This window comes from Macrosteles quadrilineatus, unplaced genomic scaffold, assembly GCF_028750875.1.
Source record: "Macrosteles quadrilineatus isolate MER2022 unplaced genomic scaffold, UCM_ALF_1.0 Scaffold_47__1_contigs__length_942521, whole genome shotgun sequence".
Classification (NCBI taxonomy): Eukaryota; Metazoa; Arthropoda; class Insecta; order Hemiptera; family Cicadellidae; genus Macrosteles; species Macrosteles quadrilineatus.
In genome coordinates, this window is record NW_026542640.1 from 565,443 (window position 1) to 582,746 (window position 17,304).

The 17,304-nt window shown below is 36.4% G+C and overlaps 1 protein-coding gene across 2 annotated transcripts in view; it reads right to left on the bottom strand.

Moving 5' to 3' along the window:
* The window catches only part of LOC129005962 (protein Hook homolog 3-like), a 100,024-nt gene extending 84,445 nt beyond the window's left edge, over window positions 1-15,579 (bottom strand). Inside the window, exons 1-2 of one of the 2 annotated variants that reach the window (XM_054435039.1) lie at window positions 15,260-15,579; window positions 3,081-3,166 (exon numbers count right to left, since the gene is read on the bottom strand). In XM_054435039.1, coding sequence (XP_054291014.1) covers window positions 3,081-3,166; window positions 15,260-15,295 — 122 coding nt within the window. In that variant the 5' untranslated portion in view covers window positions 15,296-15,579. The remainder of the gene's footprint in view (window positions 1-3,080; window positions 3,167-15,259) is intronic. The other variant, XM_054435038.1, reaches the window with a different exon arrangement.
* Between the last annotated feature and the right edge of the window lie 1,725 nt (window positions 15,580-17,304).

Here is a 17,304-nt window from a genome sequence, read left to right on the forward strand (position 1 = left end):
TATAACTTAAGCAACGCTCCGTGCAGTGGGCGGGGCCGGGTTAGTGACTTCCAGAGTTAGTGAATTCCGTCGTGGGACAAAATTGTGCAGGTCCCGGAGTTAGCTGATTCCAGAGTAGGACAGTTAGCCAGTTCCGCCAACCGACCAGGGGCCCTATTTTTGAAATGGTTGACTGTTGAGTTGAGTTTGAGTCTCTCACTTTCCAATCGTTTTTTTTCGTATTTTTCAAACGATTGACAGTTGACTTATCCAACCAAAACTACTCACCACCTATCGAGCTGTTGAGTGGACTGTTGACTGCACTTTCTTCTTCATCTTTTGGCAAAAATTGCTCTTTTTGAGTCTACGCCATATTGTTATTACTGAGTACTAATTGCGATTTGCGATTAGAGGTTATGTATTTGTTGTCAATGTCATAGTACCCAATACTTTATGCAATTGTTTTCTGTAGACAAAATTGTATTTTTTTTTTTATTTGCTGTGTCATTACTAGACTATCAAATCAAGGGTTTTATCCTTGTTGGTATGTTCGCAATACTTTGAAATAGACTAGGCCTACTAATTTAACTTATTATAAGATAATTGTTATTATGATTTATTAAAGATTGTGGTTAAGAGAACAATATCATAGTTAGTTTGTTTCAATACCATAATTAATTAAGCTAATAAAGGGATCAAATTATTTTAAGTTACGGTATGCGTTCAGTGCAATGGCAAATATCCATTTAAGCTTTAACTTAAATACAAACACAATTAAAAATAACATGAAACAAAAACGATGAAGGGAACTAAAATAAGGTGATGTGTTTTGAAATAGAGACGAAGAAAGCAAATAATTTATTTCGGGTACACCTATAATGAGCTACAGCCTAAAACAAGCATCCATAGTAAATTTTATTTTGAATAAGCCTACTTATACAATTAAGGTACTTTTGCAATCCCTAAGATTAAGCAAAACACAACCTCAATCTCTCACGAACGGAGTTGACAGTTTACCTCAGTGTCTCAAAATATGGTAGATTGAGATTAGCTGGTAAAAAGGATCCAGATTTTAGAGTAAGAGGTTAGATCGAAGATTGCAAGAACTCTGCATTGTGATTGGCTCAAAATTACGTAATCTGAATTTTGTGCGGTCGTATGCCTTCATTTCCAAAACGAGTCACTCAACTAGTAATTCCCAACTCACTTCTCAACTGTTGGATTTCAAAAATACCAAATCCTGTTGTTGGTTGAGTTGAGTGTTGACGATTGACTCAACTGTCAACCATTTCAAAAATAGGGCCCCAGGTCAGACAGTTCCAGAGTCGGCTAATTCTATTATCTCGGTCAGGGCCATATTTCCCTAACGGCGGACATCCGGGATCGCACAAGATGTTAACTATTTCTCCGTGTTCATGATTCCGCCGCAATCGGAGGAGACAAAGATTATGTCTCCGCGATAGCGCCAGATGTTAACTATTCTTCCACTGCCAGATGAGACGATCATGCGCTCCCGCAGAGGAGACAGAGATGACGTCTCCGCGCTAGCGCAAGTTGTTAAATATTTCTTCACGGCCATAGGAGACATTCATAATTTTTCCGCGATCACAGAAGACGAAGATGACGTCTCCGTGATAGCACATGATGTTCACGATCCCTCTGCGACTGCAGCAGATATCCACGATTTTACTGTGACCACAGAAGACTCTTACAATTTGGCTGTGGTTAAAGATTTTGTATATACCGATTATACTATATCAATAATTAATATTGTATTTTAAATTAATTATTTCCAAAACTACGTAATTTTTATCCGATGCCCGAAGGTCTACAGGGTGTCCACAGAAAATTTGTCATTAATTTCCATGACTTTCCATGACTATCCATGACCATTTACCATTGATTTCCATGACTCACGAACTTTACTCGAAAATTATATATAACATACACACACGGATAAATCTGGCTAGACAAGTAATTTCACAAAAAATACTGAAATATTTATTAACAATGGAGTAATAATTTTGCAAAAATATGGTAGGTATTAAAAATGAGGAAGGAAAGAAAAAACCCAGCCTCCTCCGTCACCATAGCTGGCCAAATTTCTCTCCACTTTCTTTTTTCCTTCCGATATACTTCTTATTATTGATTTTTATTGATTTTGGTGTTTACTAAATTTATCTTTTAACTTAGTTAAGACAACTCAAAACATTATAACAATAGCCTATTTGTATTCCAATTTGAGTTGTAATAATTAAGTTGTAACATTTCAATATGCACGACTGTTGCAACAATAATCTACAAATATTAAATTCAATTATAAAATATAGAAGAGACAGATTGTAATATTACTTCAAAACTCATAAACCTATACAACTTTAATAAATTAAATTGTCGTGCATTTGTGAAAAACTGAAAAATCCTACATTAGTCGGGGTTACGGCCGACTAGAGCATTGAAAGTCCCCTCAAATCTATCCATAATTGAGGGTTTTCCATGACTTCCCATGACTTTTTGCCTACTTCCATGACTTTCAATGACCAGAATTTTTTTCCATGACTTTCACTGACTTTCCAGAATGTGGACACCCTGGGTCAACATTTTTAACACAACCCGAAAGAAATTAAAAATGTCTGACTCCGACCTATAACCCCTAATATTATTTTTCAAAAAAATAATAGACTTGTTTGTTAGCTAGTCTCCTATTTTTTTGCCGATCGGATGGTTGAAAACAAAAGGTCAATTTATCGTGTTGAAACAATACAATGTGTATTTCTAAACCCTTAAGTGCCAACCTAAGAAAAATCAGAAGATAGAGGAGCCTCTCTGGTGAGAATCACCGGGGGGCCTCCTCAATTCTAAATATGGCCCTGGTCTCCTTGTTATGATGTAGATGGAGAGGGGATCAGGTTGATGTTTTGTAGCCAATGCTGTTTATTGAAAATCGTTTGATATTATAGGCCTACTGTTTCATGGTGGCTACATGGAAACTAGAATAAAAATTAATACAACTAATAATCATATAGGCATATTACAGAAACAAAATCCAAGATGAAATAATTTTTCTTTTTAATAATACCTACCAATCACATGAGACTTACATTTGGTGTAGAGCCTGGGCCATTGCTACTCCATCCTGAACATCCTCAGGTTTGTCATGCGGAGATTCAAGGTCAAATGTTTGAAGCTGGAAATACATACAGAATTTTTAGTTTTAAGAAATAAATAGTTAACTTCATGACCTGTATAAATCTATGAATGTACATTTTGCATTAACTTCCAGGCAGGTTATTTCTAAGGTCACTGATACCGGTTCAAGTGTATAGTGTACAGGTTGTTTTTTTTTCAACGCAACCCAAATATTGCAAGTACTGTGATGCTCTGTTTAACAACAAAACAAGCTTATATGTTGATATCCCTTATTTCATTAGTTCATTGCTTATCAGCTGATATGCATTGTTGCATAGTTATCAATGAAGTTTAGTAGTTTTGGGAATTTATTGTGGATACGTTTCAACATGGTGTTTTTACAAAGATCAAATGGAATATGAATTGTAAGTCTAAGTTGTTTTTTGTTCACTACGGATCCGGTTTCCTTAAATTTGTATAGGTATGTCAATCATAGTTGATTTATTAGGTACTGGAATCACACCTGGAAACTTATTTTCAAATCATTCTAGGCATAAAACCAACGATTTACTTTCAACGTATGTCTTCTTACTCTTCGAGCTTTGGGGAAACACCATGCTGTGTCTTATTTGTGCTACAATAAATTCCCAATAACACTAAGCCTCATAGATAACTATGCAACAATGCATATCAGCTAATTGGCAATGAATAAGTGTGTTGATCGTAACACAAACGTAGAATTTTAAGATCAAGGAGGTGGTGGTGTTGCCATCTACATCAAAGATGGTATACACTTTGAAGCCACAGCTTTGAAGATAGTTTGAACCCTAGCATAGAGGCACTTTGTATCATTTTGAAAATGAGTGGTGAGAGACTCGGACTATGTGTGGCCTATCGACCGCCCAATGTGAGGCAGTCTTGCCTTGCTTCCTTGTTCCACTCTTTGTTTGTGGATCTTGCAGTCAAAGTGAGCAATGTCATTTGTTTAGGGGACTTGAATGTTGATCTCATGTCGGAATCAAGTAATGAATGTCAATATTACAGCCAACTCTTGAAAGAAGCTTGTGCTGTACAACTAATTAATGAGCCAACGAGAGTAACAGCAACTTCAGCCATCTTGTTAGACCACATCATTGTGGACAGGTTGACTGAAGTCAAGAGGACCAGCATAGTGTATGCTGCGAGTATAACAGATCACAGAGGCATAAACATAACAGATCATAAGTTAATTTATTGCATACTAAGTACAAGTAGGAACAAACCTGAAGCCAAGTTAATAAAATATAGAGATTATAGAAACTTCGACATTAATCGAGTTATGACTGAGATTACCGCATTGGCCTGGAACAGTATTATGATTGAACAGGAAATAGATATTGTGGAAACCTTAATTACGTCAAACATTAGAAAGATATTTGATGACAATGCACCAATAGTGTGCAAAAAGATTACGAAGAGAAAGGCTCCTTGGCTTAGTGAAAATATTAAGAGTTTGACTAAAGACAAAATTGTTATTGGAAAGATAGATCTGATCAGAATTGGGAAAGATAAGGGTGTTAAAAACAGGTTAAATAATCTAATCTAGAATGCAAAGAAGACATAATTTTCTGAAAAACTCTCATGCCATGGAAGTCTCCAGCTTCACTTTCCAAGAGTGAGGCTTGAGTTTGGAAGGAGAAGCTTCTCGTACTTCGGCCCAAAGCTGTACAACGACCTCCCCTCTGGCCTAAAAAATATGCCTTGCCATCTTTTAGAGTCAAAATTAAGGAATTGTACACTCATGGTTAGTTGTTATTTAGATTTTCATGTTTCTGTTTTGTTATTGTGTCTATTTATTTGTTTGTTAGTTTAGTTATTGTTGGTTATTGTATATGACAAGAGTTGTTCTGAAAAGCAGTTGTACTGTGAAACGTTTGACCAATAAAGGGATTTTTATTTATTTATGAAGTAGGCTACCAGTTCCCTAAAGAAACCAGGGATATAAGTTTTTTTTATCATTAAGATGAGTTGGGTTTTATTATTTTGTCATTTTCACGCACAACTTGTACTTGCTGAATGTTTTCGTCATTGGTTGCTCTGCTGTTGAAGGAGGTACACTACGAGGGTTATCGTCAATGCTTTCACGGCCTTCACAAAGCCGTTTGTGCCACTCATTACTACAGCTCTTCAGCTATGCCCCCACTAAAGATATGCCTTCCTCAGGAGTCGTACCAACTACTGCAAGACAAATTTCCCGCTGGTGATCGCGCTAAATGTCTACTGAAGTTTATTCCGGGAATTTTTTTATTTTTACTGTTAGGCTATATGTATAACATATGCATTTATATATGTGATGTTTTGCACGCTGTAAAACATACATAGTGGCCAAAGACGAATTTTTCGGCTACAGCTGACGTTTTGACCCATTTGATCTAATGTATCCTCTGCTTCTTTTGTCTTGTTGTAGGAGTAGATAATGGTTGGCTTTTTAGTCTCTGGATGTAACTCTGCGCTGTCGTGCACAATGGGAATCCGAAGAACAACTTTTTTCGATTTTGGCTTATACCATACAAGTGTCTTTTCACTTCCAAAACAGAAAACTGATGTTCCTACTGGTCTAGCTTTGTCATTTTTGAGTTCTTGTGGCAGCTCCTTTTTGTCTGATCTTACTGTGCCAACATAAGTCAAATTGTAGGGAGGCCTCAGTAGATCGTCCACCAGCTTAACACTGGTAAACCAGTTGTCGCACGTTATGTTGCAGTTGCTTTCATGCACTGATCTTGATATTTCCTTGAGCATATACTCTGCTACTGGTAAATTATCTGTAGGGCCTACAGTAATAAAATTTTTTTGCCAATGTACGGAATAGCATTGAACATATAGTTTGTGCTTGTGTCACATCACATCACTAGTTTTAATCCATATTTAGAAGGTTTGTTAGGGATGTAGTACATCCTAAATCTGCATTTCCCTCTGAATGCTAAAAGCTGATCATCTATTGTAATGTAGGGACCAGGCTTGTAGCTATATCTGTAGTATGTAACTAACAGATCCCACAACTCTCTGATTGGAACTAAAGGATCTGTTGTAGATCCCTCCGCACAAGTTTTTTTGTCAATAAATCTGACAGTAAAGCAAAGAAAATCAACAACTTTGCTCATCACAGTCTGATACTGACTCCCACACAGCTTTGGATCAAACATATCTTTACTTGATAAGTGGTTATTTTTCATTGTAGCAGAAAAGGTAGGATTCCAAAGAAAGCAAACAATTCCATATAATTTACGGAGGCTGTTGTGAAGAACAGCCATTTCAGGAGTGAAGAACAGCTCAAAACATTCTTTAGGTGTATATGCATTTTTTGCATTGTTTTTGGGACCTGGTCGTACACCACATTTCTGACCGGGGCATTCTGTCTTTGAGGTGCACTGGTGCTACATAGAGTATGGCCCTTCCACGAATAACTTACGTGTTTGACACTAATATAAGGGGATTTGCTTCCGAAGGCACCAGCAGGGTGTCCACAGAAAATTTGTCATGAATTTCTATGCATGACTTTCCATGACCATTTACTATTGATTTTCAAGACTCACGAACTTTACTCAAAATTATATTATAAAGTAGGTAGGCCTACACACACAAATAATACTGCCTTGACAAGTTATTTCACAAAAGATACTGAAATATGTATTAACAGGTAACAACGGAGTAATACATTATGCAAAAATATGGTATTCAAAAAAAGGAAGAAAAAATAAAACCCAGCCTCCTCTGTCTCCATAGCTGTCCAAGTTCTCTCTCCACTCTCTCCTTTTCCCCCATCTATATTCTTTTATTATCTATTTTTTATTGAGTTTACAGTGTTGCAATTTCAGTTGTAAGAATAAAGTTTTAACATACATAGTTGTAATATACACTACTGTTGCAACAATATCCTACAAATATTAAATCAAATTATTAGATAAAAAAGTAGGGTGGACAGATTGTATTGAATAAATACAAACTAAAACTCATAAACTAATACAAAACTGTAATAAATTGAATTGTTGTGAAAAATCCTGAAAAATGGTACAATAGTCGGGGCTACGGCCGACTAGAGCATTGAAAACAAATGCATCCATCATTGGGGATTTCCATGACTTTTTGCCTATTTCCATGACTTTAAATGGCCAGAATTTTTTTCCATAACTATCCCTGACTTTCCAGAATGTGGACACCCTGCACCAGTGATACAGGAAGCTCAGACAATTAGCTGATGTTGGCTCATTTTAACTAGTTGTTTTGTCTTCCATAGCAATTATTGTGCGAAGTGGTTGATCTGTATCTGTGAAGTGTTGATCTTATGCCTGTAGTGGGTCTTCCTCATGTACGAGATATTCCTCTATGGAATACTCTAATAGAGCTTGTGCTTGGACCATTCGTTGGATCTTCATATTCAACAACAGGTACATTGATTCCAACACCTGCTGGCTGTAAATCATGTTCACTAGTAACTCCTTGAAAAGTTTGTGGACCATAAAATGAATTAGGTGATAATACAGGGGTGCCCACAAGGGGGGGGCCGTGACGCAGACTGCGTCATTGAAATTCTTGGGGGGGGCTCAAAAAATTCAAATGGGGGGGGGGGGCTAAAGTTTATTGCAACAGTGTTCAACGTGACGAAAATCCAAAACACATTACGAAATCGCCAGATAGAAAGTGGATAATTAATGACAATAGTTATATTATTGAATTAAATTAGTTAAAATAGGATTTTAGGATAGTTTAGGATTCGTGTAGAAAGTTATTATTTAAGATTAGCAAGACGTGAGATCTTAAGCGAGGGAGCGCACGGGATAGCTCAACTGCTGTGATAGATAAAAGATAACGCGTGGTACAGACACGTCCAGCTACACCACACAGCAGAACGCTTTGTTGACATAAAGCTCGTTAAAATACAATCAAGTAGCAAGTAGCATAGGCTACAATACTTTACACTATTGTGTATACTCGATTACCTGAGTTAATAGGGAGAGGGGGGGGAATGAAAAATAGGTTAATCCAAAATAGTATAAAAACAGATGACAAACTCATTAAAACGCTGTAAACAGCCATTAAGTCACGATTTACATTTTTATAAACGAAATTCAATATTGCACAATCATTATTATTGTAAATTTCAAATCATTTATCTTGGTTCAGTTGTACAAACGGCAACGTTTAAAATTGTAACTAACTCAAACTCAACTAATCACTAGCCAAACATTACATTGCTATAAATAACGTAAATATTAAAGGAACCTTTAGAAAGTGTGTTATAAGGTACTGCTCATGATAGACAGATAGGCTACCGATGCTGTATCACAGCATAGGAATTGATAGATAAGTAATAAAAAAAGTGTAAAATTATATTTAGAGATAATTAAAACACTCTTAAAAAAGAATGTAACGAGAACAATCTTGTTATTCTCTTTCTTTGTTCTTCTGTTCATTAATAGGTTTCTCTTCAATACATACACAAATTCAACAAGTCGCCATATTTAGGCCTACTCATTGGCCAATCACAGCCTTACTAAAGTTACCATGGTTATCACTCAATCACAGTGTACTAAGCATTATATCGTCATCATTCCCCAGCTGTTGTATCTGAAATCTGTTGTAACATAGCGCACAGCAGACAGAAGTGTATAACGGAGCAGACGATTGTTGGCGCAAGCGTTGTTTCCATTTCATTTTCATCAAAGGAGCTGTGATGTTTCTAAAGGGAGGGAGAGGGGATCGTTATATCGGGAAAGACGCTGACAATTCGTTATGGATATTCTGGCAATAAAAAATTCCTTAAATTGAGGTGACTTATAAAACTCGAATTTTATTTATATAGAAAGATAAGTTTTCCAGTCCTGTACAACACTGATTCACGGTCTTTTCCCTGTAATCAAATTCAAGTACAACTTGATACACACAGAATCTCTGGTTCCCGACCTGGATGATGGCTAGTTATTTAATTTAATTTACAGTTACATATAGTACTCGTGATAAATCAAACCCGTTATGTAAGCCAAAGCCACACGGTTATTAATCTCACTTGGTTTTAGATTTGCTTACAAACGTGATCGGAAATGGTTAGGGCCTACACAGTATTCTTAAAGAACATTTATGTAAACATATCAGTGACAGCTAGGAAAAGAATCTTTATCAAAACAGCTGTTGGTAATTTCATATACAGGGTGACAAAAAAGTCTGGAAACGGTTTAATATCTTTTTAACTAAATTCGTTAGAAAATTCAAACATTTTACATCAAATTATATGTATGAAAACTACTTTTTGCAATCATTGCCATTATTTGACCTTCACCAGGGGACGGCCCACGAGGAGTAGGTACATAATCTTTAACGTAAGCATAGGTTGATATGCACATCATTTTAAAGGTCTGGTCAAGTGGAGTTCATTGCCGGAAACCGCGTCCAAAAAGGTTCATCCGTTACAAAATGGCAGCTGTCCAAAGTTCTTGTGAAATATACCTGCACAGGCCTTAGTATGGGCAAATACTCGTATTAAACATTAGTTTGAGAGCTTAGCTCATAGAATAATAGTATTCAATCTTCAAAACAAATTTAACCGGGTTTCAGATTTCCCTGCTAATGTTGACCTACTCCTCGTGGGCCGTCCCCTGGTGAAGGTCAAATAATGGCAATGATTGCAAAAAGTAGTTTTCATACATATAAGTTGATGTAAAAGGTTTGAATTTTCTAACGAATTTAGTTAAAAAGATATTAAACCGTTTCCAGACTTTTTCGTCACCCTGTATAACGTGTTCTCTTAACAGATTATTAGTATTTCATAAATTAATGACGTATGTAGTAAACATGGAGAAAATAATATAATTTTCTAACGAATTTAGTTAAAAAGATATTAAACCGTTTCCAGACTTTTTTGTCACCCTGTATACGTGTTCTCTTAACAGATTATTAGTATTTCATAAATTAATGACGTATGTAGTAAACATGGAGAAAATAAACTAGAAAAATCACACAAAATTGTATTTTTGATCGTCCGTTATTTTATTTCCAAAATAGTGATGTCATATTTTAATGGCTATAAGGACTCTCTCGCCAATCCTGTGGATACAATTAAACCATTAGAATCATAATCGGTACTCTAGTTTTCTTTAGAGTAGGCCATGAGTAGGCTGCATAAAATGCCTTCTGTGCCGTGACAGACGGACATAAATGGAGATAAGACATGTTTCAACTTCTTTAATGTATAAAACATAAATAACCCAAAATATGTATAATTCTGAACAATGTACAGACAAAACTATAACTTTATTGATATAGATTAACTGGGTTTGAATTTTAAATATCTGAAAAAAATTATAAAACTTCTTTTATAGTTTTACAAATAGTGCTGGGCGGGGGAATAATGTTTCTCATTTGTTGTGTACATCATTTATGGGGGGGGGGCTGTTGCTCAATTGGGGGGGGGTGCGTCATGAGTCTAGGGGGGGATGGGCACCCCTGGATAATAGGGGCAATGCAGTTGGATCTGTCTCAATGAGACGTAGGAATTGGCTAACTCAGGAACTCGCTAACTCGGTCGTGTGTCGGAACTGGCTAACTCTGGAACTGGCTAACCGTCTCAGTCAGGAATTGGCTAACTCCGGAACCCGCTAACTCGATTTTGTCTCGCGGCGGAATTCGCTAACTCTGGAAGTCGCTAGCCCGGCCGCGCCCACTGCTCGGAGCGTTGCCAACCTTGTACGACAAAATAATCGTACACTGCCGTATTTCAAAATGTCGGTGTCTATAAAGATACAGTAAATGTTATTGTTTTTTGTTATCAATTCCACTTTTAACAGATAACAAGCCCAAAGTAATTAAAAGACAATTAAAAAATCATGAAAAGTGTTTTTTTATTAAACTGTACAATGGCCAGTTGAATGTTTATGATTTCGATCTTAAATATAAATGCCATCAGTATAAAAAAAAATTAGAATATGAAAAATATTCAAAATTTAGTTTAATTGGTACTAAATAATTAAACCTCTACGAAATTAAGCTAAAATACACGCATAAGTTCTTAAACACGGAAACAGATTTAATTGTAATGTCGTAATAAACCAAAACCATTAATTAATACAGTCATCAACCATCGTAACTTTCATAACTAATTCATAGATTTTAAATTAAATGTTCGTCGTTGGACCGTCCAACTTACGTGTACAATTTTATGACATAGACTAAGTTTTTATCTAGGCCTAATAGTTTGAACCAAAGCATTGTAGGCCTACTAGTAAATAGTTGCCTAATTCTAAAATGTGTTGAATTTTTTAGCAATAATGTTACATGTTTTAACCGTTTTTAGATTGTACACCTAAGCACCACTAGTTAAAAATAGGAGATATAATATTCATATAATAAAACGTGACAGGGTTATTTTAATTCACGGTTCTTAATAAACGAATTGACGGATTTTCCTGATTTGAGTGTTGGGTTTCCTTTATATTGCTTTCACAATCGATATAAACTATACCAAGCCATTGCTCGGTTCACCGTTCCCCGGTACTGAGCTACACAATAGACAATAGCTTTGTTTTTGGATAAGATCAAGTAATTTTAGCTATGACCACCATTCATAAGAATTGTAACAAACAAGAAAGCCTGGGTCCATTTAGAACCAGCCTGGAGAAAAACTCCAGACTTTTAAAAAGTAGGCCTACTGAAAGACGTAAAATTAATATTAATTCAACAAAATTAGGAGGATGACCCGGGTTCTACACTAATAGCCTACGATAAAAGAAATTTACAAGTTGTATTTATGCATAGACTAACTTTTAATGCAATTCATGAATAAATTAGGCCTACCACTTTATAATGTATTGATAAATATTTATTTAAATTCAATAGCTCTATTTAAAAATACATTACCACTACATTGTAATTCTGTAATGACGTTTAACGTGTAAATTTTATTATGATTTATGATTTAAGGTTACAAGCCCAGTAAAATACGAACTCAATAATTTTATTTGCAGAAGTTCACAAAATGGTATTTATTTGAATAAAAGAAACAAATGGCGGACTACGAAAATGGATATTTCATAACATGTAATAGATGAAAATTAAATGTGCATTTTTATCTTTTTGCATACCAATAAGCTACTATTTAAGTAAAAACCTACATATAAAACATACTCCCTTATATTAGTACATTTCTCATCCTTATGGATCATCTGAAGACAGTTGTATTGTTAGTTCTGTCCGGTGCACTGTCTTTAGAGGTCGTGTTTTGTTTACAATTGTTTCTTGTTTTCAGTAATTTAAAACCTCTTTTAACCAAATAAAACGTTCTAATCACAACTAATAACACGTCCCCTAGTTATATAACCAAACAGTAAAGAACAAATCATGAAGTTAACTATAAAATAATAGAAACACAATTTTGTCGACACTAGCGATCAGTGTCACCGGACATGAACTACACACGAAAAACGAGCTTCAAAGTTTACAATGGGATGTAAAGTTTACTTGTGTTGGTTAGTCTATGGTAAGACTATAATGCATTTTCCACCCAAATAATCATAAGAATAATGTCAAACATACTTCTAAATATATTTATTTTATCGACTACGTTGCCTCCTAATTAATCGTAGGATACGACATTATGGTACCGATACGATATAGGTACTACACTTTCGGCAACACTGGCCAAAAATATTCGTGCTTGGCTCCCATTGGACGGCCCGCGAGGCTTCTGATTGGGAGTTAGCGAGTTCCGCCGAGGGACCGAGTTAGCGACTTCCGTACGAGGACGGAATTCGCTAACCCGGCTCTAGAGCGGGTTAGCGGGTTCCGGAGTTAGCCAATTCCGAAACCGAACAAGTTAGCGAGTTCCTCTCATCGACCAACTTTGAAGATAGGGCGTTTAACATGGGGTTAGCGAGTTCCAGAGTTAGCCAATTCCGCGGACCCGTCTCAATGGGATGCAGATTAATCAAAGATGGGGACTCTACAGGTTGTATATCTACAGGGGGCTCCACTGTTGTAGGCTTGAGATAAGGTGATACGGGTGTCTCTATTTCTTCAAGAGGTTGAGGATCGTCCGGATATGACTTGAATCAGTAAAGTCTATCACAGACTTCTAGGTAGCGCATTTTCTTCCCCTTTTTTCTACAAATGCGTTCGAGTATTGACTCATGTTTCCCATTTGGATTCTACTCGGGATCCTTATCACTATCATTTGAACTTTCATCCGCACTATCACTATCTTGAACGTCATCCCTTTCTAAAATATCTTCTCATCACTACTCAAACCCTAGCAAGTAATGATAAGTAATGATGGTGTTTTTTTTAAGTATTGTTTGTTTAATACTTTTATTTGGTATACATATGGTTAATAGTGGTGTGATTCTTGTGATCACTAGTTGTATCATCCGGGAGAGGTTCTTTGATGTTTTATTCAAGCAACAATTTTCTTAATAGAGTTCAGGTCTAAAGATCTATCATTATGAGCCATTTGTCAAATAAAGTTAATAAGAATAACAAGATAGGCCTAGTATAAATTACAAAATAATAATGTTCGTGTAGAAATAAAAACCTTAAAGAAAAACTTACGCAAACACTAAGCATTCATATGTTTTACAAGAATTAACCATCATAAGCCGTCTTAAAAATCACGAAACACACTTCAATTATCTTCATAAGCCGTCTTAAAAATCACGAAACACACTTCAATTATCTTACACACACACCGAACTGAACCACAGGACAGCTGGCCCTAGACTGAATTGCAAGGCCAATTACTGGACCTGTCACGAGAGAGAGAGGAGTTTGAGGGCGGGGCGTCAGCCCCAAACCAGTTTTACCAACTGTCGTCGTTAATATTACGAAGGCTTAGTGATCTAGGGTTAAATAAATACCAAGTTGCTGATAACTCCATTGGTGTCTTAGAAGTAGCCTAGCCTATATAATTTGTTTTTGATTCTAGACTATCAACAAATTAATCCTCTGATGCCTTTAATTCAAATCAATATTCTGGCCTCAGGCCTGGTGATGCAAAAACCACCCTTCATCGTATAGGCCTAGGTAGATTCAAGTTATTGGTCAGGAAATAGATGTGTTGGGTCTTTGCTCTGCAGCTAGCCTAAATGAGGTCTAAGTTAGGCCTAATTGGAAGCTAAGCTAAATGGGTAAACATACCAAGACCTTTGACTCTTTGAGCTCCAAAGGCCAATCTATCAAAGGTTTTATTTATTGAACCTGGTAGCTTATCCAAACTTCACAGCTGAAAACTTTCAAACAGCTGAAAGCTTCGATGTGTTGCTAGCCTTGTGGTTAGCGTCTCGAACTTTGGTGCAGGAGGGACGGGCTCAATTTCCAGCACATTACTTACAAAACTTAATTATATGAGTTTGGACATTTCCCTTGAAAAGCGTTTGACCTCATGTTGACTTAGGCCTATAGTAAAAAATGGGTAACTAAGTTACTTTCATATTATACGGAGGCCACACTTTATAGGCTGCAGTGGTTATGTTCGGTTGGGTTAGGCCTATCATAAATTTGTTATGACTCATCTGGTATCATTCAATTCATAACGAAATGAGGAAAGTCCTACAAACATATTTATGATAACCCAACCTATCCTAACCGCCGCAGCGCGCTGTAAAATAAGTGGCCTCCGTATAATACGAAAGTACCAACAAATGCTACTGGGTTTTGTAAGTGTGTTAGACATGCGGTCTTATCAATGGCCGAGCAGTCGATGTATCCTGGTTAGGAAACAGCTACCTACATGATTTATGGTTTAAATCCCATCTTGGAAAAGGTGTAGTTTTTTGTGGTAGAGCCTTATGGGAGTTACCTGCGTAAACAGTGGATTCTAGGATGGAAGTTAAGGTCATGGATGGATTCTTGTGAGTTACAGCTAGAAAAGGCATTTTGCCACTTTTAACTTAGCCTATCTGGATCACATAAGTTATGTGTGTGTCCACCAAAAATTTGTCATAAAATTATTTTGTTGTACATGTTCATATTAGAAGTGAATAAACCGGATACAAAATCCATCTAAACTAATTTGCCTAAGCTTATGCTACATGTTTATAACCAAAAAGCTTGATTAGGACTGTACCCTAACCTAATTTTAAATATTTCTACATCACTGATAATCAACTTATGTTAATGTAGTTTAACTTACCCATTTCAATAAACTATCACAAAGCTCTGTATCCATTTTCCTAGAGAAGCTAGCCTATGTAATCAATGATATCTTATGAATCCAAATGTTGATGGTAGGATAGGACCTTGTTTTGAAAATTAGGCTGCTTGAGTCTCAAACTTCCATCGAGGACTCTAGGTTAAAATAGCAAAGCCATTATAAAAATTAAATCAAAACTGATTCGGCTTAGATATCAAATAGGCCTGGCCTAGGATGGATTCATGTTATTTTAATAATCTATCTATCCATCTACTCTAGAAATAAGACTACAAACAGAACACTGAGAGTGAGAGAGAACGACAACGAGAACGACTAACGACGTCCGACGACGACGACAATGACAATTTGTTCTTGCTTGGATGTTGTTGTCTGTTGAGTTTTTTTAACAGCTGTAAAAGTGACAGAAGCACATTTGTTCGTTGAGTGAGTGTAGAAATCCTTTTACGATATTCTTTCACTACTATTGACTTTGTTCATGCAGCCATTGATTATAAGATCTTTTGTAAAGCATTGAGGAGTTTTTATTATTGAATATGAATTCATCCAGAATTAAATTGTTGGATATTATACCCTAAACGACTCATCTTAGTAAAATATAAATAATATTTTTACAATACGGTATAATAGATATGCGGAATAATAGTTTTATGACTCGAACGTTGGAAATGACCAGAACCGGACAACATTATATGTTAGTACAAGTACATCGGACGAAGAGATTTCTCAGCATCTGGCAGGTCAGGGAATATCAGACATCGAGTGCAGAGAACTTAAAACAAAATTCAAGACATATAAATCCTACAAGGTGGGAGTTCCTGTTGACTTTGAAGGGAAAATTCTTAACCCTAGCCTATGGCCCAAAGGGGTACTTGTAAGAGCCTACGTCCCATATAAGAATAGGCGTGAGAGTGTCAATGGTTCTTTTTTAGGGAGAACCTTCTACAGGACAGTAACAACGTAAATTGTGACCAACAAAACTTAGGATTAAGTGCAAAAACTGTGGGTGATGATCTAAACTGTTGTGGTACTTGGCCTAGGCCTAGCGTTCCGTCACTTGTAAATACTGTAAATAGGACTAATATAATTATTGCGTCACTGAATGTCCAGTGCCTTAGAACCAAGCTGGACTTGGTCTCACTCTTTGTAGAGGAGAAAAAGTGTGACATTTTGTGCATTTCAGAGCACTGGCTTAATAGCTTGGAAATTGACTGCTTCATGGACTTGTGTCGTCTGCAACAAGCAGACATTTATTGCCAAGGAACACAAAAATGGTGGTATGGCAATTTACACAGCAGCTAAATTTAATTGTAAACCAATAGATGTGACAAATTTTAATTACTATTGAGCTGGTTCTAGAACTTAGTGCAGTGGAGATAACCAACCTATCCAGACCTACTACTGTAGTGTCAGTTTACAGATCCCCAGATGGAGCATTTGACATTTTCCTACACCAGCTAGACCTATGCCTTAACTACTTGTGTAAGCCTACTATATGAACTGATCATCTGTGGGGATTTTAATGTTCACCTCGAGCAGCCGTCAAAAAGAAGAAGCAGCTTTCATCAATTTGCTGAGAAGTTACGGACCTCCACGTATCAACAAGAACTCCAACCAGAGGCTCCGGCTGCCTGGATGTCGTAGCCACAAACATCAATTCTTGGGACTGTGACTCAAAGGTTGTCAAATCCCTGGTGGCGGACCATGATGGGGCTGTGCTATTAACGGTAAATACTGAACAGGTAAGAAATACTCCCTCTTGGCATGGTAAATACTTAGTTAATAAGAGACCTGTAAATAAGGAAAGCTTTCCGCTGCTTTACAGTAAACTGGAAGTTGTAAATTGGGACCCGATTAGTAGCATTGTAGAGCCTGAATTTGCTTTTTACAGTTTCTCCAAACTTTTCCAAGATGCTTTTGATGATGTTTTTCCAGTAAAAATATCAAAACCGAAACAAAATAGTAATTCTGTTAGTAGGCCTAAATAACTCCAAACCCAAGACAAATGCATGGTACACTCCGGAATT